General features: G+C 27.2%; 3 protein-coding genes across 3 annotated transcripts in view; 1 reads left to right on the top strand and 2 right to left on the bottom strand.

The window, feature by feature from the left end:
* Positions 1–370: 370 nt before the first annotated feature.
* On the bottom strand, positions 371–20,688 carry LOC145748028 (von Willebrand factor A domain-containing protein 3B-like). Its single transcript, XM_082564931.1, has 44 exons — positions 20,586–20,688; positions 19,391–19,651; positions 19,021–19,112; positions 18,747–18,869; positions 18,318–18,445; positions 17,860–18,019; positions 16,893–17,062; positions 16,003–16,256; positions 15,530–15,732; positions 14,838–14,992; positions 14,312–14,450; positions 13,939–14,062; positions 13,429–13,535; positions 13,147–13,176; positions 12,430–12,612; positions 11,984–12,103; positions 11,260–11,396; positions 10,156–10,310; positions 9,798–9,935; positions 9,550–9,613; positions 9,039–9,195; positions 8,303–8,475; positions 7,888–8,009; positions 7,677–7,783; positions 7,402–7,488; positions 7,186–7,251; positions 7,009–7,106; positions 6,623–6,776; positions 6,418–6,504; positions 6,067–6,212; positions 5,652–5,784; positions 5,388–5,465; positions 5,159–5,236; positions 4,917–4,982; positions 4,719–4,741; positions 4,178–4,284; positions 3,785–3,874; positions 3,425–3,500; positions 3,052–3,175; positions 2,710–2,847; positions 2,215–2,335; positions 1,618–1,743; positions 1,076–1,184; positions 371–765 (listed from the first exon to the last, which is right to left on the bottom strand). The coding sequence occupies exons 1-44, from the start codon at positions 20,659–20,661 to the stop codon at positions 657–659; spliced, it is 5,394 nt and encodes a 1,797-aa protein (XP_082421057.1). The 5' UTR covers positions 20,662–20,688; the 3' UTR covers positions 371–656.
* A 1,190-nt stretch (positions 20,689–21,878) lies between these two features.
* On the top strand, positions 21,879–24,096 carry LOC145749908 (vesicle-associated membrane protein 7-like). Its single transcript, XM_082565794.1, has 6 exons — positions 21,879–22,104; positions 22,470–22,646; positions 22,761–22,873; positions 23,144–23,211; positions 23,397–23,489; positions 23,662–24,096. The coding sequence occupies exons 1-6, from the start codon at positions 21,959–21,961 to the stop codon at positions 23,752–23,754; spliced, it is 690 nt and encodes a 229-aa protein (XP_082421920.1). The 5' UTR covers positions 21,879–21,958; the 3' UTR covers positions 23,755–24,096.
* LOC145749896 (roundabout homolog 2-like) overlaps positions 23,949–25,100 on the bottom strand; it is a 47,029-nt gene continuing 45,877 nt past the window's right edge. Inside the window, exon 26 of the mRNA XM_082565782.1 lies at positions 23,949–24,979. Coding sequence (XP_082421908.1) covers positions 24,696–24,979 — 284 coding nt within the window. The 3' untranslated portion in view covers positions 23,949–24,695. The remainder of the gene's footprint in view (positions 24,980–25,100) is intronic.

Here is a 25,100-nt window from a genome sequence, read left to right as displayed (position 1 = left end):
TCTAAAATTTTAAATGTGAAAAGTATACTAAAATACAAACAACACTAACACCTAATATTACTAGTAGAAAGAAAAATATAAAAAGTTTCATAACATAAACTTACCGCACTGAAGCCTTTAATGATGTAGACATAAGTTTAACTTGTATTAAAACTTCATTTAAACAATTTACATTTATATTCCGAAGCTTAGGCCTACTTAAATACAATTTAAACAACTGTTAGTTAAGCAAAAATGATTTGTAGCCTAAAACGTTAAAGCAAAATTAAATAATTGCCTTTTAAACTGTTTCGAACAAGTTTTGCGCGACTTTAAACTATAATAGTTTAAAAATATGGTAAAAAAGATATCATAAAACAAAAGTTAAGTGTGTATTTTTTATTACTTAAAATGTTACGTTTTATCGAATTCTACATTTTACAGTACGTTTTAAAAAACTAACAACGAAATAAAAAGCAAGTGCGGCTACATTATTAAAACGATAATAAATTTTAAGACCTAAAAATTAACATAAATTTAGCACTTTAACTAAACACTATTTATTCTTACATTTTAAAGTGAATCAGTGCCTAAAACAAAATCAATCTCAAAAAGCTTTAAAAATAATTTCACAATGACGTAAGATGACAAATTATTTTAGCACAACAAAAATTATTTTAATTAAAATCTTTCTCGCAACCTTGCTGACTCAGATAAAATGAAACTGCTAACTCATAATATTGTCGGGATAGCCAGAAGCATTGGTCGGGCTCAACAGAATTTAATCTGTTCAGTATGAAAAATGGTTGATGGTTTAATTATAATAAAATATGTATATAACACACAAATAAAATACAAGGTTGGGGTTCGATCCCCACTGTTTTTAAGCGAGGTTTTTTTTATACCATGGGTAACCCCTTATTTGCCAGCTTAAAACTAAACTTATCAGGCAATGTCAACAAGTCAAAAATACACGTTAAAACTGCGCTTGGGCAAGATAAGTAACATGTTTAAGCTGTTAGGTCGTTCCTCTTTAATAAGGATAGGAATTAATAAATATCGTTACAAAATTTTCGGTAGAATTTATATAACTTACTTTGCTCGGTTACAAAATTCAACCGTCATTTTTTGGCCTTCTGAATTAATAACGCGACCTGGAAGATAATCTAAAGTTCTTTCATCACAGATGGCAAGTACTTTATCACCTGTGACATCATAAAAAGCATTGTTTTTTGTAAACATTTTGGAGCTTCACAATTAGGCTCACTTTATGCCATATTACTGTGTATTTTTGTATTTTTATTACGAAAAATGTCCCAGGTGACGTGTTTAAGCTATCAGTTATCCATAAGCTTAAAGACAAATAGTGTTGCTTTGATAAGTCTCGTCATCTAAGCCTAAGCAAGCATGTAAACGAATACCGTATCTAGTATACAAGGCTGCTGGAATTTTTTGATTTTTTTGTTAAATTTGTACAGTGTTTTGTTTTATACACCAATAAGAAGCCAATCTTTTTTAACCCTTGCAGTTGTACGTTTATCAAAAGTTACTCTTCTCATTTTTGTAATAGGTGGTTATATCTACATCACTATACAGAATACAATGTCATAGGTTCCGTGTTACTAATTAAAGACTTACCGGTTTTGAATTTTCTTTTTCTTGTATTGGCTCCAAATAGACAAGTTAAATGTTGTAAACCATAACTACCATCAGCAAACTGAATATGGTAAACTCGTTTCTTATCCACCTTATCTCGACAAGAAGCTAAGAGTAATACCACAATAAAGAAGGGGTTAGTAATCAAAAATTTTCATTAAAAAGTCAAATTTTTGTACCCATATTAAATTATTTATAATAAATTAAAAAAGAAAGATAACGTATGGCGAAACGGAAAATCTGTTTCTTTATTTTTGTTTATTCCCGATGTCAAAAAGGTCGGCCTCACGACCAGAATATAAAGTAACTATTGTTACCCTTACCCAGTTTCGAGTTTCTTTCGCAATAATATAAATTATAATTGCGTGATAATTAAGCTGCAGATCAGGTTTTAGCCTAGCAAAAAGTTTTACAGTTTATAGCGTCTTACTCAAAGGCGCTATGGCATGCTATGTTACATTTCTTATTAAACCTTTTTTTTAAATAAATTACAAAGCCTTTAGATCATTGAGGTAGCAATAACGTTCTACAAACATTTTTACAACAAAAATTATAATTTTTTACATATTTTATTTTTACCTAAATGATACATTCCATCATTATCACTACGAGCAACAACTGCTTCACCGATCCACTTATTTTCACATTCTTCGATGTATTTTACAGCATCTTTGTATCTTTGAGGCTGAATTTTGTACAACTAATAAAAAATATAAATTGTCATAGTTTAAGTTTTAAAGTTTTTTTAATATTGAATTTTTCTAAAAAGTTTGAATAATTTTATACGATATTAATAATAAGACATTTTACAGATAAATTAACTAAATGGAAACACTAAAATTAAACAGTTTGCAAATATAATAGTATTTTTTAAAGTTTATTTAGGTAACCTAGTAAAACAATTTAAATTTCATAATTTAATTTAACTAAATCCATTTCAAATTAATTTTTTTAATTAAGTTTCCTTAACCCTTAAAAAATATTTAACTTTCAAAAAATATTATTCCTTAAAAAGTTCATGTTTTTAAAATATAATATTTCTAAAAACTTTCATGTAGTAAAAGTTGATAATACCTCTTCTCTGCTGATTGAAGCAAGTGAAGTGTCGTAAAACTGAACTCTGTAGAAATTATCCTGAACATCTCTTGTAATTTTAGCCGGTGCATAAGCATGTGGGAAGTCAGGTCTTTCTGCTATAACATAATCATTCTCCTAATAAAATATAAAGTTAAGTTATAATTAGCAAACAAAAATCAATTTAAATTATCGAAATAATAAAATCATATTTTAATAAATAACCCTAGGTTAAAAGTTTACAAACCTACAGTTCATTGTTTAATTCCTACCATTGGCATTGTTTACATTCTATTTATTAGTATCATACAATATCAAAAATTAGAGGTATTTTATTACTACCTTTAGAACACTTTTTTCATCATCCTTATCAGTTATTATATGATCTCTGTAGGTGTTTTGAACATAATCAGTTGTGTCTTTAACAGCAAAAGTTCCATTAGCATTTTGCTTCTCAACTGTTCCCCTGTTTAAGTAAAAAAAAATAGGTCTAGAAACAGCTCTCACAAAAACCCTTAGACATTAAAGCAGTGACAACCAAAACCACATTTAAACGTGTTTTATAACAGAAAATCTAAAGACCTTGTTCTCGAGAGTGGGTCAAGGTAACAAATGCTACCCCTATGCTTAGGACATAAGGCCTTACCACATTAAGAATAAATATATACAAAAAATGTTATATTACCTATCTTTATTCTAGGTTTAGACAGGTTACCTGTAATACCATCCATCTTGATCACATCTAGATAAAACTTCTTCATTAATAATAGTATAGGGTGAAGGTCTTTGTGCTAAATAAAAACAAGTAATACAAATATTAAGCAAGAATGTATGTATAACTAAAGCACTAAATTGCTAAGTCTGCCAAAGTGTTAGGGGTTAATATTAATAAAAGCATATATTTAAAAATATGCACAACATTTTCGTTTTAATATTTAAAATATACAAATTTTTTCATATTAAAAACATACAAATAAATGTTGTAAAAACATTTTAAAACGTTGAAAAATTAGCATATTAATATTAAAAAGTATATTAACAACATATTTTATACATTAAAAGCAAAACAACATACAAATATGAACTCCTTTATCATCTTTAGTAATTGTAACAGAAGAATTATCCTTGTTTAAAGATACGATTGTTGGATTATTTTCAACCAATTCTAATAAAAACATGTTAGTAAAACCAACTTTGTTAGTAAAGATTGCTCTTTAAAATCAATAATTTTAATATCACCCTTAGTTGTTATTTATAACATGATAATAAGTATATAATTTCAAAAAATTAAATTTACAAAATTACTTAAATTAAAATTAACTAAAATTAAACCAGCTTTACAAAAAAAGTTAATAAATTAATAACACTGCATACAATTAATATTAACACGAAACCTGGTGTATATTATCAAATCGTCACACGTAAAATCTTTAAAATCCAAAAATAGATGAACAAAACTAAACCTTACCTTCTTCAGGAGTTGTTACAGGAACAGGCTCAGGTTGTTTAGGAACAAATGAAGACATGGGTTCAGTTTGGGTTGGGGTATCTTTAAGGTTAGATTTAAAATCCATCCTAACATATATTTTTCTTAAATTTAGATTTTGAATATAACTGGTTCAACTAGTTAATAGCCAGCCCTATGATAAGCATTTAACATAAGCCGACACTATAGTCAGCAAATTAACATAACTTTTAAAACTACCACACAATTAAATGCAAATACATACTCTAACATGAAATAGCAATACAGTCTATGAAAACAAAAAACACTTGAATAACACAAAACTGTGTCTAAAAAGCAAAGTCAGATACCGATAATTAATTATGTAATTATGAAACACAAAAAATTAAAAAGGAATCTTAACATGCATAATTTTTTTTATGTGATTGAAGTGAGATCAACTCTTAAGTATTTGAATAACAAACTACACAACAGAAATTTAATTTTTTTTAAATATTTTACAGACTGTTGATTTCTACAACACACATTAAGCCATGCTACTTACTTCGAATCTAGTTCCTTGACAACCTTATTTGCAAACATTCAAATTATTTATTGGTCTAATTTAGATATATAAACTATACAAATACATTAGTTAAAATAGTTTACAAATTTTTACAAAATAATGATTTTATTTGCTGTACTTATCGTGTGCTTTGAAAACCTTAATTTTTTATTAAATTTTTTAACCAATATTACTTACATTTTCAGTAGATGCAGCAATATGATCAGCTATCACATTTGTACAAGCTGTATTGTAAGTCATTATCTAAACATATAACATAATAGACATTATATGATATAACTTAAAATAACTTTAATTATATAAAAAAATTAATAATATTTGATATACTTTATCGTTTGTAACAGACTCATTTTTAGGGTTTTTAGAGTTTTAGGTAAGGCTATTTACTATTTAAACTGATTTTAATTAATTTATTTTACCTCATTTTTAGTTTGTGTTGATATTTCTTTCATAACCTTTTTCACAAGTTTTGAATTTTTTTCTTGGTTTTCAATAATCTAAAAAAAATAAAAATTTACAGAACAAAAACAAAGGGTACCTTTTGCAACAAAACATACTTATATTTTTTAGTATAAAACACACAATTTTAGCCCACTTAAACTAAAACACTAAAGCATTTGTAATGATGACAATGTACAGTTATGTTACCTCTTCCTTATTTTCTTTGCACAAATTTTTAATTTCATCTTTTCCTTTTATGTTTTTATCCAATCCTTTGTGAATAATCTAAAAATCAAAATCAAAATAAGGTTTAACAAATGTACAAGTTAAAGAAAATTTCCTAACAAATTGTTAATTAAAAAAAAAAAAAAATTCTATTTGTGATTCTATAAAGTAACTGCGTTGAACAAAATATATTTTTCACACTTTTAAATATTTATTTTGTAAAATATTATTTAATTCAGTTTTTACTTGAGTTTGATGTTTTTGTTCCTTGTTGTGGTCGTCAAGTTGAATCTGAACGTCATCGAGTCGATTTTTAATATCTATGATGTCATGTTTAGTAATTCCTGGTTCCACAGGCTGTTCAAAATTTACTGGGGGTCTAAAAAATGAATGTAAAATCAGAAAAAAAGTTTATTTATTGTACAATGAAAAACAGATTTAGGTTGTTTTGGCAAAAAACTATATTTTTTACAATACATTAGTTGTTTATATTACTCCTATTTTAGCAGTGAATAATGATCACTTTACTAGAATAATCTTTTGAAATTAAAATAAAATTAAAATCACAAAATAATGATTTTTACTAGTACTTAAAAAAAGCATACAAAGATTAAAACTTTACAAAATGTTTAGAAAATTTTAATTTAAAAAATTTTCTTACACAGTGGTGTCAATTTTTTTAGCTTGTTGAATGTAACGTGAAGCAAACTTGTATCGGGTTTCGCTTATTTTGATCAACTTTTTTCTCCTTACTGTTGCTTGTGATCCATCAGGTTTTAGAACAACTATATGCTTGTTATAATGGCTCTGTTGGTAAAATAGTAAAGAGAGAATGTGTTTTAAACTTTTTAATGTAAGAGATTTAAGATTTCTCTTTACAAAACATTGTTATTGTCCTATACAAATTTGAACTAAGCAATATATAACTATCATAAATTAAGTAAAAACCAATTATAGGAAAAACCAAAATAACAAACACAAAATAAAACTTTTAAATAGTAAAGTTGTTTACCTTACTTAACCTAGCATCTCCTAATACCTGACCCGGTTCATATCTTGGATGTTTTTTTCCACACAAAACTAAAACATAATCACCGACCTAACATAAAAAGATTAGGTTTTGGTAAAAAAAACATAAATAAAATACACATTAACCATTAAAAAATAACTAACTTTTGATATGCAAAAAATCAACTTTAGTTAATATTTATTATTACCTTTAATGAAGGGCAAGATATAGCTCCTGACATTTGGATAACATATCTTGTTGGAATAACTTCTTCCGCACCAAAGTCAAAATTAACCACAACTTTGCGAATGTTTAATGACTTAACAACAATACCAGGGTAGTAATAACCATTCACTTCAAATCTAAAATAATCAATTTTGGGTTTACATAATTTTAAATCATTTTGTCTAATATGATTTAAAAAAACACCATTTTTTAAATAAAGGTTTAAAGTTATGATCCACAAGTATATATAAATTTTTACAAAAAACATTAATTTTAGTTTATGCCCTAAATATAAAATGTTAGTAAAATTGCAATTTTTTTTATTGTAGATCATAGCATTTTAATTCTATTTTTTTTCTAGTCTTTTACCTGGCAATTACTTTTTGACCTTTCAATCTGTCAATTTTGGGTTTTGGTTTTTTGTTGGATTGGTATTCTTCAGCATAATTGCTGCTTGACTCTTCTGACTAAAATACAAATACAATAAAAAAATTAAAAATGTGGTTTAGTGGTTATTTGCTTTGTTTAAAATCATCTTTTACTTACATCACTGGTTGGTGTTTTCCTTTCCTTAATTTCCTTTTCATGATTATTAGATTTTTCATCATCATTCTAAAAAAATAACAATTTAACAAGACTTGCCTAATAACCCAATTTAAATAAAATAAATTTTAATTTTATACAACATTTTTTGAAAATATACAAATTTTGGTTACAAATTTCGTTAAAGTTTTTAAATAATAAATTGGTAAATTGACTTACACTTGAGCTTGTAATATCTGTAGTATCCAGACTTGATTCATCTTTTGTTTTGTTCTTTCTCCTATGTTTTTTATCCTTACCACTTTGCTAAAACATAATCCAAAACAATAATTATTTCTAATTCATTGAAAAATATTGATCCAAGAAATTAAATACAACTGAACAGTTTTTCCAAGTATTAAGAGTGTAAAACCTGTTATTGCATGCCTAAAATAACACTTGTGTGCATATACAATGCAATATATTGAACGTATTTTAATATTATGTTGTTGTACCTTGAAGGATCTATTTGTATCCTCTTTGTCTTCTTCTTTCTTTTTTCCCATGCCATGTTGTTTTGATGCATCTGTTATATCTTTAGATTGTTGAAGATATCGCTGACCTAAAAGAACAATATATTGCTAATATAAATAAATTGTGAAACCAAAAAAGGTAATTATGGGCCTTTCATCTGGATGAATTAAATTATTAACTTGACAATTTTACCTTGATGTATTTCATCCACTAGTAATTGTAAGTCTCCTTGTGGATATGGCCAGTTCAACCTATCAAAAGCTTGATGAATTGCTGTTTGGTTTTCAAAATAGGATATTGGGCCTTCTCCAAAACTACATTAATAAAAAATATTTTTTTAGCATGGTACATTTTAATGGCTTTAAAATATTGCATTTTAAAATAAAACTATTCTGTAACATAAAAGACGAAATTACAAAAATATATTAGAGATTAAAAAAATGTTATTTCTATTAAACATTTTAAAATTATACAAAAAATAATCGAAAAAAATAAGAAAAAAATTTTAAGACTAGACCAGAAAAAAGGGATTTCCAATTAAAAAAAACAGGACCTTAGTTAAATTTATTTTTAAGAATCTAATTAAACTATAAAAACTTCTTTTTACCTCTCCCTTTCTTCTTGATTCAAATTCCTCCACACGATCATGTCCAATCTGTTCTTATATTCACCCAGGGCTTCCAACAATCTTTTCTCATACCCATTTAAGTCAACAGCAGCAGGATTAACCAACCTCACAGCCTGCTTACATCTTGGGGATACATGAGCTATTGGAAGAACCTTAAAGTAAAACATATTTATAATTAAAATGTGGTAGTTTTTTGTATTACCGGCAGCGCTGTGTAGTGGTCAGTAAATTTAGTTTCACTACATGCGGTCCAAGGCACTGCACTTTTGCTGTAGCGCCCTTAAATTAGGTGCTATAAACTGTATGAACTCGTGCTGAGTGAATACTTAATTAGCAGGTTAACTATTAGACACTAAGTCGGCGTAAAAAATGTTACTCTATGTTTAGGTTGTGAGGCCAACCTTTCCACATCCCAGATAAATAAATATATAAAAAAAAATTCATCCAAAATAGAAGTAAACAATAATAACCAGACTCAGTCTCAAAATAACTGCAGAAATTTGTGATGTTACTAATAATAATTTTGCAATAATCATCTGCAAATTTAGGTTGTCAATTACCCTTTTTACTTTAAGAATAAAAGAGTATATTCAACAAGACTCGCTTTTAAATATTTTGTTACATATTAAAAAAATAAAGCCCAGCAGTACAAAAATGCTGTTTAAAAAAATACAATAAATTAAAAACAATAGAATCAAAAGCTAGCACAGCTTACCTCATTAAAAACTTTTGACACCACATAAGTATCCAGAACTGGAATATATTTTGGTGAAACTCTTACAACAGTTGGGGACAAAATATCCATTATTGTTAGTTTACGCGCAGCCAACCCATATCTTTTCAACCATTTGTAATTTGGTATGTCCAAAGAACTAATAAGTAATTGTAGTTTAATATATTTGCTAACAGAAAAAAAACAAATAATGTGCATCTATAGTTATGTTTTTTCTATGACTTTACTATACAATTTTGACCAATCAACAATTTTTACAAAAAAAAATACAAATAATAACCCTTTCAAGAATTCAATTACTACAATTTCAAAAATACACAAAAAAAAATTTTTTTTAAGCTTTAGCTTGGTCTTAACCGACACAAACACATTTTTATATGTGATTAGTTATTTAGTTCTTAGGCTGAGTTATTGAACAGAAAATTAATGCTTTTAAATAAATAAAGTATATTTTCGAGGCATTGTTTAAAATTAAATTTAAAATAAAACTTACTTTCTAAATGGTTTAGCCGACTTTTTTGGACCTCCCTGCTTCTGTAACTTCAATCTTGCAAGATCTAAACAACAAAACAGTTAAAATAAGTAAAAAGAAATCAATAAGTAAATAATAAAAATCCGAAAAAATAAATTTTAAATAAAATACTTTCAAAAAAAACATTTGATTAAATAAATTTAAAATTTAATTTTAGCATTTAAAGTACAATCTACAGTTTTTGTCAAAATAAAAAAATTGTTATTTACCTTGATATGCTTCCATCGAGTGGTCAATTTGTCGCTGCATAAAATCTCTCGACTCTGGAAGCATCCAACCGTGTAATTCCTGATCACCTTGACCAGCCAAGCGTAACAGGCTCGTTTTGGTATGACCAGCGTGATGACCTTGAAAAATTTTCCAAATATTTAATTAAAATTAAAATGCCAAAATAATAAAGCGTAAAAATTTGACATTTTAACTAAAATATTTTATTAAAATTTATTTAAAGACATTATTAAATTAAAATATTAAAAAAACAGATATTAAAAAAAAAAACAGAGTAAAAACACATTATAGTTTAAAAAATTAACTTTTTTTATTGCATTTGTATTAATATCCACTTACCTTTTCCATATCCTTGTTTACTTCTTTTTTTATTTCTTCGTTTCAAGATGACCTCATCATTCACCCCCCTTTGACCTCTATGGTTACGATGTAAAGGGGGTGTGGGGCGATAAAAACCCTGACTTGTGTGGGGTCTCCTATCATCACTACTTGAACTAAAAATGGAAAAAAATGCAAAAAAATGCTTATGCCAGTTTTTTTTTTTAACTTAAAACTTTTTCCCAAATTAATAATAATGTTTCTTAAATGTTTATTTTTATAACTATTTACTTCCAAATATTTCAATTTTGCACAAACTTTAAAATCTTTACCATAGTTACTCATAAAAAACAATCACAAAAAATATTACTCATTTAATCAAACTAATTATTTACCTAGGCATAGTTAGAATCTTTCGTACATAAACTAATATGCACTATACTTTTAATTCCCAAAATTAAAAACAAACTTTTTACTATGTAGCTTGACTTTGCTCACAAACCTTTGTTGAAATTAAATTCCCATGTTACCCCTCCCCACTGTTACTTTGGCAATATAAGTCTTTAAAACTTTTTCTTTTCATTTTATTGTTTGGTCAGAAGGAAGATTTTTATAGCAAGAATGTTTTAGAAAAACTTTCATTGTTTGGTAACAATAGAAATGGAATAAAATAACACAGTGTTGCCAAATTGTTTTGACAACTCTTTAGTATATTATATTTTCCTAAATTTGCTTTGAAAGATGTTACAAATTTGAGCTTATTTATCTAATAGATCAATAAATTTGGTAAAAACTATGCCGGTATTCCAAAGCAAAAGACGAAAAATAGTGAATCTAACCTAGTTCTGGATCTACAGTTTTAGTCATTTTTTTACTAATTAAGCAACATTAAACCTACAATATTTTGCTTAAATATACAAAAAGGCTAAAGGAAACTACCCTTTAATCAAACCAGTACAAACAAAATACTACACAAAAAAAATTAGAGACAATATACTAAATATCTGAAAAAAAGATTAATATAAAAAAAAACACATAAAAAAATTATTTACCCATAACATAAGCCCAAAAAATGTTATATAATAGAAATAGATATATATAATATAAATAGAATATAAATGTTACCTGCTATCAGATGTATTTGAGCAAGCACTGTGTGGTCTTTGTTGTTTGTGTAACATTAAAGCAGTTGATGACCTTGACCTCGAAGTTGACCTTGACGACCTTTTACTCGATGAACTTTGATATTCTAACTCTTTTTGCTGCAAATAAAAAATATTAACAAATAAGTTGATAAAATGGTTGACACTACTTTAACTAAACAAATTCAATATTATTTTATTGATACATTATTACAATTCTATTTTTTTATTTTAAAAGTCATTTTTCACAAAATTTTATAAACTTCTTTTAAAGTCATATATTAGCGATATTTTTACACGTAAAAATTGATAAAATTGGTGTCACTGAAGACAAAAATGGTTTTAACTTTAAATAATTTTACTTACTTTTTAAGTTGTACAACTTTTTAAAAAAAAGTAAAAATTAATTTAAAAAAAAGAAAAAGGAAGCCCTGTTTGTGATGACGTAGAAAGTACTAGCTTGTATACATTCACTACGCTACTTGGTACTTTCCACGTCACACAAAACAATATGGTAACCTGGTTTTTTATGTTAATCATTTTCCAGTATTTTTAAAATTAAATTGTAAGTACTACAGACATTTTTAGGGGGTTGGCATTTTGTGATTTATTGTCAACCATACTAACGTGCTATATACATTTCTTACAAAATTGCAAAATTCTCTAATATAGCACTTTAAGTTTAAAATTAATCTCATTAGTTTAACCTTGTTATTATTGTTATGATACCAATCCAACATAACACATCGCGCACGAAGTTTCGAAACTTTTTCCAAATCAGATTTTCCTCTCTCAATTTCTTTCTTCAGTAGACAAACATCTTCGCTCTGAAATAGAAACAAAATTTTATATTCCTTTCTCAAAAATGGTTTTTAACTAAGATAAAGTTGTATTTAGGTTTTTAGACAAAAAAACACAAATGCATGTAACAAAATTGAAAAAAGTGGGCATAACTATTACCAATATCACTTAAAATTTTTTAAATTATTTTGCTTTTAAATAATATTGACAAAACTGGATTTTAAAATTACCAAAAATAAGTTTTGTCCTTTAATTTTTAAAATACTAAAAATAACATTCCGGAAAAACTTATATTTATTCTTAAATCAAAAAACTGTTAAACTTAAAAACCAATTTTTTGTTAGATTTTTACCTCGAAAGGCGGAGGTGAATCAGGCAGAGCTCCGTCTGTCGAGAAGTTATGATATCTACCACCAGTGTCACTAGAGAGCTGGTGTAGAAACTTGTTAGCCTCATTGTCATGGCAATTAAAAGCAATTGTGTGGATTGGAACTGGGTGTTGGAGTTGAACTTGAGCGAGAATTGAACGAGGTTGCTAAGCAACAACAAAAATTTAAGTTTTATATTATCAATAAAAAAGTTGTAAATTTTATATTAAAGAAAACCAGAAAAAATAACTAATTTTAAGTTTTTGTTTTTGATCAACAAAGTTGATTTTTTGATGCATGATTTTTTTAAATTTGATTGATAGTGAAAAACCCTGAAAGCTACTTGTAAAAACACTAAACATACATATAAAGGTTCAATTATTATTTCCTTTTTATATATGTAAATGATTTAATGTTTTAAGTTGTAATGCAAAAATGATATTTAGAACATGAATATGAAGACAAGGCTTCAAAAATTGTAAAAAGTCATGTTAAAACTCAAAAATATAAATTTGAAAAAAAATTCAAATATAAAAGGTGTATGTGTTGGCAATTGCTAAATTCTATCAAATTTTACAATATTTTATAGCAAGCTAAAGAATATTTTGGCAAATTTAATATTTTTCTGTAGCAAGAAAATATGGATAATAATTTGTGATCTCAAATTATAAATACTAATAAAGTGAAGCCATGCAATATACCTGAATAAATTTCCATATTACCCAAGGTGGCTTAAGAAAAAATTGTTTATAAATAAAAACACAATTTAACATCTTTTTGCAGATTTTGCTAATTCATTAGGAATTCAGTTAACTTAATTCAAATAATTGAAAGTTTTAAGTATTTTCATTTATAAACAAAAAACACTCTTTCAAAAAATACAAAAACATTTAGAAACAAAAAATACTTTTAAATATTTTTATATATAAAAGTTACTATTTTATAGAATCCTTAAAACAAATGAGAATAGTAATAATACCAACCTGGTCAGGTCTACCATCAGATAATAAATAAATAGCATGAGTATGAGGATCAGATAGAGCCAATCTTAATGCTGCTAATGTATTGGTGCTACCTCCTACCCCTATATCTGTAAAGTTGGACAAAATATAATTTTTTAATCTCTTTATCCCTGTAGAAAAGAAAACTCACAGCTTAAAATAACAGAAACTTAGGACTATTTGACAGTTCACTGATATATTATCAAAAACCGTTTTACCAAAAATACACTTTTTTGAGAACCAAAAGCCCAGAAATGTCATATTACCGATAATAAAACACTTTCTATTAAGCCCCTTCTACCCCAACCCTTTTTCAGAAAATGCTTTAAAAGTTATGACCTAAATTTTAATATCATTTTCTACTCTTTGGTTTTTGGAAGTATGTCTATTAGGTAAAATTGTTGTTGCATATACCATTAAGTACCAAGTTTGACTTGGTCTTAATTTTTTTGTAATATTATAAATTAATATTTGTAATCAGCTTTAAATTACCTTTAACCCAACTCCAAGCATTGAGTAAGTTTTGTTCATTCACATCCACCACTCTATCTTTCCATGCAACAGCTTTGGTGTCAAACTTAACTATGTTAAACTTGCTTTTGTGCCGTAATTGCTCCTAAGTATAAAATAATATTTAGTTTTAACACAATTTATTTTATTACCCAACGAAAGTTCTTTTGATTGCTTACTGTATTTTGGGGTAGGACAGCAGATAAAACATATTTTTAAATGTTAAAAGATTGTGTTTAGTTTTTAAAGCATTTGTGTATTGAAATTTATAATTTCATTAATTAAATTTTAAAAAGAATCAACTATAGTGCTTAATTTATAAACTACTAATTTTTCTAAACTAATTTTTTATTACCTGCATCAGTTGAAATAATTTCTCTTTAACTAGAGCTAGCTTCTCCCTCATAGATTGTGAAGTATCAATTAAAATATAAACTTGTTCTTCTAATATTGTCCCAAACACTTCTCTACTGCCTTGTTGTAACCAGTCAACTCTAAAATAACATTAAAAGTTTAAATGTAAAAAGTCTTATAAAAAAGTGCTGTTTTTATGTTAAAAATATACACAATATTTAATAATCTATATATAATGTAGCTAAATAATCAAAATCTTAATTTGTAGTGGGTGGGTAAACATAGAAGAACATCAGTTACTCCGACCCAGTCTCGAGTTGCCTGTGGCAGTTTGAGATATTATAGATAATATTTGCCCGATGATTATACTGCTGATTAAGTGCTAAGATATGGTTTTATATATACCTTAGGTTATAAAATATAAATAAATAGCCAACTCTTTTATTTAAACTGTTTTGATATTTTATTCTTCTTTACAACTGAAATTTTACTTAAATATTGTTTTAATTAAATAATTTTTTTGTTACCTTTGTTGTATAGAATTCAAAGTTGTATTCATTTTTTTCTCATACATTTTATGTTGTTCAGCAGTGATATGAACATGAACAATTGAGCCGTCCTTCCATTTTGTATGAGCAAAGTGTTCACAGTATTTTGCATTCACTAATTTACGAACATTATCCTGTTAAAATGAAAGGAAAATTTGTAAATAAAAATCTAAACAACAGATAATATATTAAAATATGACAAATTTATTAAGGCAAAAAAATTTTTATGGTGCCAAAACTTTATAAAAACTACAAGTTAAAATACAAAATACTACATCAATATAAAAAAAATTATTTACACATATTTTTTGTAATATTTGTTATAATTATTTTTTAAATTTATGTCCACTAACTAAAAACGAGCAGCATGGTGTAGTGGTAATAACACTTGTGCCCAAGGATTTAATCCCAACTGCTCTCATGCTGTAGCGCCTTTGAGTAAGGCGCTATAAATAGTATACACTCCTGCTGAGCCAGCACTTAATCAGAAGCATAATTTCCGGGCAAATATAATCTATAATATCCCGACCTGCCAAAGGCAACTCGAGACTGGGTCGGGTTAACTAATGTTACTTTATGTTTAGGTTGCGCATTTGACCTTCCTACATCGGAAATAAGGATATATACAAAAAAAAACATTTGTTCATTAAAACTTTTTTCATTTTACTTACAGCATCAGATGAATGATTATTATTAGGTCCTGGTTTTCCTTTCAAATCCACCACTCCATCAATATGTTTAAAAGAACAACTTGCTAACACTTGAAATGCTGTTAATTTCTTCACATCCAAACCATGTCTTTTTAACCACATTTTTGAGCTCATGTATTGTTCAGAATATCCTCCATTTGTGATAGCTGGTCTGTCTATCACAGCTAAAAACAAAGACAAGTAATTTATAATTTAATATTGTTTATACTTTATGCAAACTTAAATTTAAAAAAAAATAAATAAAAATAAATTTTTAAGAAAATTAAAAACCGTTTAAAATTAATTTACAAAATTTTGGTATTAAACAAAAACTAATTAGCCATTTTAATTTACTCCTAATAACTAAATTGTTACGGAAATTTGTTGGGTATTTTAAGTTTCTAAGATGTTGCAATTTGTCTTTCACCCTAATTTTTAAAAATTTAAAATCTTACTATTTTCTGATTGAGTTTCAGGAATTTCCGTCAACAGAGTTTGAATCTGGGCGTGATTATTCCTACATTCCTCCAGCTCTGCCCAGATCTGGAACACATCCTCCCTGACTCCTGCTCCAGCTGGGACTCCACCTTTTGCTCTCTGTGCAAGTCGCACCGAGATCCTTTGTGCATCACCGCCAGGAGGAGCAGCAGAGCTTGGATATGCTTCAGCATCAGTCTCGTAAATGCTTTTCACAACAAATGCATGAAATCTGAAAAACATTTTTAAAAATTAAAATATAAACAACATTTTATTTTCATATTCCCAAAAGGGGATAGGTTTTTGATAGTTTTATAAGGTGAGGGTGTGCGGTTCGGGATGTGTTTGAGCTATCCGTGAACGACAGGCTCAAGGGTGAATAGTGTAGTGTTAATGCAGCTCGAAGCCGAAACCATTTGGCTCGTAGTCTGATGCCATGACCGGTTCACCACATTACCACAAAAACAAAACAACATTTTTCCTTTAAAAATATTGAAGTTAAGTGGATAAAATTTAAGTGCATATTCAGTTTATAGGCCTACAAAATAAAATAAAATGCCATTTGTGATGTTCGGGTCAATTATCATAGGCTAGAATTAGGTAAGAGTTGTAAACCATATTATAATAATTCAAAATTCAATCATAGGGTGAACTATCAACTAGTAGTAATAATAGATTTATTGAAAGCATTTAATAAAAAAATAAGCAATAAAAATTTTTTTTTTTTATATTTTGAAGTACCATCAAAATAAAAAAGTAAGAGAGTATTTATCAAAAATGACTTTCAGATATATAAGTGCTTAAAAAACACATAAATTTATTGATAAAAAATATAAATCAGCAGATTTTAAATACGTATTGTTTATACCTTCCATTAGCACTTTGGGCTATCTCCTTCAGAAACTTAATTGTTGAAGATTTAGTTGCATTAAATGAAACTGTATGAAGTACATGCTCAGATGACGTTAATTTCTGTCTCAGAATTTCTTTCGAACTTTCACAAGCGTCACCTTCAGCAAATAAGTAAACAGATTCCAGCTGCAAAATATGTACATAATGACAACTTTAAATTATTAATTGTTATTTAATATAATGTCATAAATCACAGTTATTAAAAAAAATCAAAATTTTATGGCACAAATTTTAAGTAAATATTTAAACTTAAATAGTGGATAATCTAACAGTTAAATACACTACTGCTTCACAATACAATTTTAAGTATACTTAAGCTGTATTGTTAAAAACTAATAATATATTGTAGCTATTTAAACAAAAACAGTATTACAACATTATTGTTTATTCAAAACCCACTTCACATGGCCAACCGTTAAGTTTAAGTTAAAACTTAAGTAGTGTGTTTGTACACTTTAACATCTAAGTAGGAGAAGTGCATACAACTTTAAACTTGTAAAACATGTGCTAACATCTATAAGTGTGTGTATTTTAAAAAGTGTTACTGGCTTGAAAACAATATTTTGACACTTGCTTAATTGACCTTCAAAATAAAAATAATGCTGTTTGTGGTGCTTTTAGTTTGGAGCATATTGCTTTAAAGTGATGTAAGAGTAATTAGCCAAATAAGTAAAAATGCAGCCTATAGGTAATCATCTAGTAACATCAAAACACAACAAATTGTAAAACCTTATGCTAGGCTATTTTTAAACCATTGACTTTTAAAAAATAAATTTAACCTATTTTTAATCTTTAAATATATAACTTAAACATTAATTTTAATTCAATTTTAAACTTTAAATAGATTTTTCAAAAAATATAAAGTTGTTTTTAGAATGTTAAAAACTTATTTGAAAAAAATTTTAACCAAAAACAAAACCCACCGTTTCATCTTCCAAAGATTTCATGATTGCCTCTGCACAAGCCGTTCTCGATGTTTCAGCCATTCTGTCCAACTTCCATATCCACTCGATGGCAGACTGGAGGGTTACCTCAGTAACAGGAGTGGCTTGCTCCTGCCACATTTGCATATCAGCCTGTGCTCTGAGTATTTTATAATTATTAGTAAAAAAAATATTTTTAATCGTTTTATCGCACATTTTTTTGCATTTTTTTTGTTTTAAATTTTTCAAGTTGTAAAGAAAATTATGACAAAAAATTACAGTAAAAATAGCCATACATATATTTCACACCAGCCACTAGGTGGCAATATACAAAACTGCCAAATAACTTCAGAATTTTGAAAACCATGTCATGGTAACAAATACTTTTTTTTAACATAACCTTTTTTGCGTTTACATGTTATAAAATCTTGGACTTTAAAACCTAACAGTTCACTTACTTTATCATATTAAATTTAGCCAACTGTGATACTTGATCCCTGATAACTTGACATAAAGATTCTCTGTACAAATCAAACTGAGTTTGTGACATTGTTGTTACATCTATTACTATACAGATACAATGCTCCTAAAAATAAACACAATATGTGACATATGCTACTCTTAAAATAAGTTACAGAAATACTGTTAACTAATAAACATTATATATATTTAATGTATACAAAAATATGACATTTTAAAAATCTAATAAAAATGCTCCTAAAAAGAAATAAAATATTTAACATAGCCACCTTTAAGGCAGATTACAAAACTACTGTTAAAAATTAAAATTTTGATCTTCAAAAACCAAATAAAAACTCTATTATGATTTAAGCTAAGTTCAAAAATAGGTAATAATGTCAAAAATGGCATTTTTTTTCTATTCATACCTGAATAACTCCAAATATTTTCCTACTACCAGTAGATAGCCACTGTAATCTTCTTTTAAATAAATGAGAAGATTTTAATAAACTTTCGCCAATTTGAATTAATTTTGGTCTTCCAACTGTTACCTATTGAATAATAAATTAAAAATAAATCCTAATTTTAAATACCAAGCTAAGTTTTTTACTATTCGGTTGTTGTAATATAGAAATAAAGAAGCGTTTGTTAAAAAATATTAATATCCATTTTAAAAAATACATATATTAGTAGAATTCTTACATTATAAAGTTGTCCATCTTTTCTTTTAAATTGTTGAAATAAACCTTGACCATAATAAGAACCAACTGGTCTGCCAAGTGTTTCAACATATTCTGTAAACATAAAAAAATAATCTGATATAAATAACACCAAATAAAAATATAAAAAATTAAAAGAACAAAATTATAATCGAAAATTTTAGCTTATTTTACAAATTTTTGTTTAACCTTTTTTATTCAGCCTTTCGCTTAACAAAAAAATTCATTTAACGTTTAAAGAGTAACATTACAATTTTGGAATATCCATTTTTTTATTCATGCTTATTTTGCTTTTTTTAAAGTAGCCTGTTTATAAATTTTATAATAAAAATTCTACTAAAATCTTTAGTTACCTTCAGTATGCTTAAATCCTATCTGTGTCAAAATTTGTTTCATGGACAATCTATTCCTCTGAAGACCATGAATTTTCAACCATTTAGTTGAACTTATAAGAGGCCGAACATCTAATTCCCATTTTTCTTCTAAACCATCATCCTGATTTTGTTCAACTAACTCATAGGGAGCTTTTGAACCTCGTTCTCTATCAGCCCACCCATATAAGTCTGCTGGTTGTGGTTCATTTAAATGTCCTATGTTGAAACTTGCTGTAGCACCTAAAAAAATAAAAATTTTATTGTTATTTTAAATTGATTTTATTTTATAAAAGTGTATAAAAAATTGCCAGCAGTAGTGTGGTGTAGTGGTCAAAACACTTGGCTTCACTACATAACATCTTAGGTCTGATCCTAGCTGCTCTTAAGCTGTAACGCCCTTCGATAAGGTGCTGATTTTACTAGGTTATAAAGTTGACCTTTCCATATTGAGAATAAAATTTTAAAATAAATTAACCATTTAGGTAGCTATAAAAAATTCTTTCAAAAAAATTGTTTTAACAATATTAATTTAAAGTTTATCCAAATTTATTTGTAAAAAATAAAAATAAAAATAAACAATGTTATTTAAAAAAAAATTAAAACAAAAATGTTATAATATTTAATATTCAACAAATATTATTTCTTTATAAATATAATTCTAAATACAAAATTTGTAAAGTAAATTAACTATTTCAAAAAACTACAAAATTATATAATTTTTGTTAAATAAATAAAACAAATTGCTAAGTAACAAGGCCAGCCTACAAGCGCCATTCATTTAGTTTAATCATTATAATAAAATTAAAGATCTAACAATGAGATCTATTGTCACTTTAAAATCACACAATAATGTCTATTGTTTGGAATGAATGGGTTTATTTTGTAAATGCCCTAAACACTGATTAACTGATACTATAATGTTAAAAATTTAAACCATCCTAAAATAGTATATTTTAATTTTTTTTTTAATTTTAGCCTTTAAAATTATTCCAATTGTACCTATGTCTAGTAAATTTCAAAAAATTTAAAAAAGTTATACCTAAAAAGCATAACTAATTTGCAGATATTTTATGCTGTAAAATTGAGTTTGCAAGTATTAAGAATATTTTTAAATGACATAAACTATGTAGACTTCTTTATTATTGGTTTTGGTAATATAAAAGATAAAACATACCTTCATCGTAGACAGCCTTTCTTATTGGATCAATATTTCTTAAAAGATCGGGATTACTTATATCTACATCAACCATTTCTAATTTTTATCATCTAAAACCAAAAACTAGAATATTTTTATAAATTTTATTTGCAAAAAAATGCTTCATTATTTTAATAGACCTATTTAATTTTAAATTAAAAATAAGCAAATAGCAAATACATAGGATATGTTGGACAATACTAAAGTACGGGATGCGGGATAGTGCGGGACCGTATGTAAACGTTAACAAATATTCGCGGAATGCGGGACGGAACGAAATTTTTGTACTTTTCTGCGGGATGATTGCTGTTTTAATCTAAAGGGCTAAGGGGTGATGCGGGATTGACTTTAAAGGTCAAGAAATGATGCGAAATTGAATATAAAGCACATGGAAAGATTAGGGAAGGGTATAAAAAGTCCGTCCTTTTCCGCATTCAGCGTTTTTTTGTTAACGTTTACATGCGGCCTTGGTATTTCCCGCACCCCGCAACTTCCCGCATCCTGTATTTTAGTACTACCCAATATGTTTAAGCAAATTTTTGCAAAAATAACCCTTTAATATTATATAAATAACCCAAGATAAAACTACAGTTAACTCTAATAGATTTTTTTAAACATTTAACCAAAAATTAGAGATACAAATATAGTCAGATAGCCAACCAAATTAGGTTTATTTTTATCTGTCTGCTAAACTGAAAATTTAATTGTATAACTATATATGTAAAGACAACATTTAAATTAGTAAAAGTAGTTACTTTCTACACTTATAAGTAGCAAACAAGTTGTAACTTTTGAAGTATTACAATGTTGATTTTATTACCTACTTTTTGTGGTTTTAAGTGTTGCTCAAGGCCGCTTTGTTTGTTGCCTTACCAACTATACTAGATGGCGCAATACAACGCGCCAAATCACCCAACTAAGCCCTTACTAAAACTTAAAAAATGTGGTTAATTGATTTAATTAAAGGTTTAAAAACTTTTAAAAACCTTGTATTTAAGTTATTTAGTTTTCATATTGGTCTTTTCATAACTTAAATACTTTATACGCTTATAAATTACTCTATTTATGTAAAAAAAACATTTACTTAACCTTGTAGCAACATTAATAAAGTAGCAAACTTAAAAATAAATGGTTATTATTTTTACTAACATGAATTTTGTGATTAAATAATCAAATATAACTTAATTTATTTCTAAAATTGACAACTCTACACTTACTTTGTGATTGTAATTACGTCATAAAGTGTTGATAGGTCACGTGAGTAAAAACAAAACATAGTCAGCTGATTTCATTTTGTTTTCAACTCGTTCTTGGAACAATTTAGTTTTAAAACTTACGAAAGTTTTTAAAAAATGACGATTTTGTATTCTGTGGTAGCCAGGGGACCTACGGTGCTTGCAAGGTTTGCTTCTTGTGCTGGAAATTTTCAGGAAGTCGTTGAGCAAATTTTGTCGAAAATATCGAAAGAAAATGCCAAGTTAACATATTCTCATGGCTGGTAAGTAATGTTTTATTTAACGCATAATTAATTGTTTGTTGCAAAATAATTAAATTTCAATGATAAAAATTGGATTAAAGACATAGTTGTGTTGATATTTTCAAAACCTGGTTTGGTTCCCATTGCTCCCACAGTCCCATGCTGTAAACCTTAGTAAATTAAGTTGTGTGCTTTAAACGTTATAAACTCGGGTTAAGCCAAAACCCAATCAGCACAATATAATCAGGCAATATTTAAATATTTCTTAAACTACCAAAGTCAAATTAAAACTGGGTGAGGGTAACAAATGTTACTCTATGTTTAAGCAATGAAGTTGACCTTTCCACATCAAGAATGAATAATTACAAATATTTTTTTTTTTTTAGTTTTCTGTTCCATTATATTTGTGAGGATCAAATAGTTTACATGGCAATTACTGAAGACGATTTTGAAAGATCGAAAGCTTTTCGATTTTTAACCGAAATTAAAAAAAGATTTCAAATTCAATATGGACAAAGTGCACAAACTGCACAACCATATGCAATGGACACTGAGTTTTCAAGGTTACAAAATCAGCAACATTAGCAATTAAAAATTAAAATGTTTAATTTTATTTATTAATACCCAATTGTCATTATTTTTAAACATTTTTAATCAGTTTTCCATTTAATTGTTAGCACCCTTATGCTTCAAATGAAACACTTCAGCAAAGAAGAAAAAGATTTTAACAAAGTTGATGAAGTCCAGGGACAACTGAATGAGTTAAAAGGAATTATGGTTCAAAATATTGGTAATTATCCCAAATTTATTTAACTATACAAGCCTATATATGGTGAAGTATATTATAAGATTAATTAAGGATATTATACTTAATAATTTATAATAGCCTACCATATTAAATATTATTAAGTTACAGTCTTCTTTATTTGACCACTTCATATTATTTAATTTGGTAATCTTTTAAAATGTTTACTTAAGTTGAGGAAAGCTTATGAATTTAATTAATTTATTAACAAATAAGTTTTAATTAGGTTATCGAATTTTTTAAATTAATTTATAGATAAGATAGCTGATCGTGGAGAAAATTTAAATTTGCTTGTTGACAAAACTGAAGACCTTTCTGATAACGTAAGTTTAATTATCAAACTTTAAATAAAGTAAATTAAAAAGGCTTTTTATTAAAAAGTATAGCATTAAGAACTTGATTGACATAAATTTTAAATGCAAATTCTCTATTTATTTTCCCAAATTTTTTTGGTAAATTATCTGAAATTTTTGATTAGAAATTTTAATGCTGATATAATTAAATGCAGGCTGTCACCTTCAAAAAACAAAGCACTTATCTGGCCCGTAAATTATGGTGGAAAAACTTTAAACTTACGATCATTTTATTTATCGTTGGAATTGTAAGTTATTAACTTTAAAACGTTTTATATTTTTCAAGGTTTTTAAGTTTATTTAAAGGGTAAATAATATATTATTATATTACCATTTTTTAAATCTATACAGTAAATTAAATTTATAATTCTTTAGTTAACAAAATTGGAAAGGGTTATTAAAAATTTTCCATTTTTTTAGGTTGTGTTATATTTTCTTATATCAGCTGGGTGTGGTGGTTTAAATTGGCCAAAATGTGTAAAATCATCAAATAACGGGACAACGACTCCTTGATTTTCCCTTACACAATTGTAGTCCATTAAAAGCTGGGTTAGATCAGAGCAGGAGCTGGCCATCGAGTTTATTATTTTTTAAAAAAACATTTTAACAAGTATTATGTTAGTTTCGGTGATTACTGCACAATTATACATAATTTGTCGATGTTTACATGTTATTTGTCTAATCATCTTGCCTTTGTTTGCGATAGCTCTCTCTAGTTAAAAATTATTAATATTTTTTCATGTAAAATTATCACAATGTGAGAAAAAATGTTTTTAATTTTTTGCATTTAGTAGTTAGTATATAAGAGCTTGCCTTAAGTGTTTTTGTATTGAAAATAAAATTAAAAAAAATGAGTTTTTTTTCTGTCACTACAAAAAAAATCTAAATGAAAAACGAGATTTTTATTGAAAGAAGAGCTCGTAAACGCGTTTAGAGTGCGATAACGTCATCAAAAATAGAACGTGACGTCATCACGGTAACAATAAATAGGAAAATACGAGAAAGAAGTAAAGTTTGTGCTTCGAGAAACCCTACGAACAATAAACAAACAAAAACTTGAAACTGCATTAAATATACCAGCTGAAGAAAATATCGAGTCACGTGATGAGCAAACGGTCACGTGATAAAAACATCAGTCACGTGTTCGACCACGTGGTTTTGCATGCGGTCTGGTGGCAGTTACATGCAGAATATTGACGGGAATTTTTTTCCGCAAAATATTTAAACCCGTTTAAACAATAAAAAAAACTTTGTGCGAATAGTGAATAAAAAATTATTAAAACTGGAAATAAAAAAATGGAACTAGACTTACAAAGAAGAAAAAAAAACAAACTGCCGTAAACCAATTATTGTGGCCAATAAAATAGCCTAAAGTAAACGATACTGGCGGTTTATAAATTGTCTATAAATATCCACGATTTGTGATAATTGTGTTCTATATTCGGAACAAGATTTTATTGACTCTGGTCGCTGTAATCTTCACAAAAATCCGAGGTCGAGACCTCAGGGACATCTGAAAGATTCTGCGGCTTCCCGAGCGCCGTTTTCTCGCCGATGTCGGCGAAATTTGCCCGGGCCACCTGGAACTGCGTCATTCCGGGCGGAATGTTAGTAGGCGTGACGTCATAATCGGATATGATCGGGGTAAGCTCTGGAGAGATTGGAGAGGGGATTTCCCCGTAATTGGGAGAATGAAGTCCCGAGTTTTGGGAATTATTAAAATTTATTGGACCAGAATCTAAAAAATTTAACATTATTTTGAACTTTGGCAGTTTGGGATAATAAAAATAATATAAAGCGTTGAGGTATCAATTTTATACCTAAATATATAAATAAAAATCTTTATATTCTTTTACAAT

This window comes from Corella eumyota, chromosome 1, assembly GCF_963082875.1.
Source record: "Corella eumyota chromosome 1, kaCorEumy4.1, whole genome shotgun sequence".
Classification (NCBI taxonomy): Eukaryota; Metazoa; Chordata; class Ascidiacea; order Phlebobranchia; family Corellidae; genus Corella; species Corella eumyota.
This window is presented reverse-complemented; position numbering and strand designations above follow the sequence as displayed.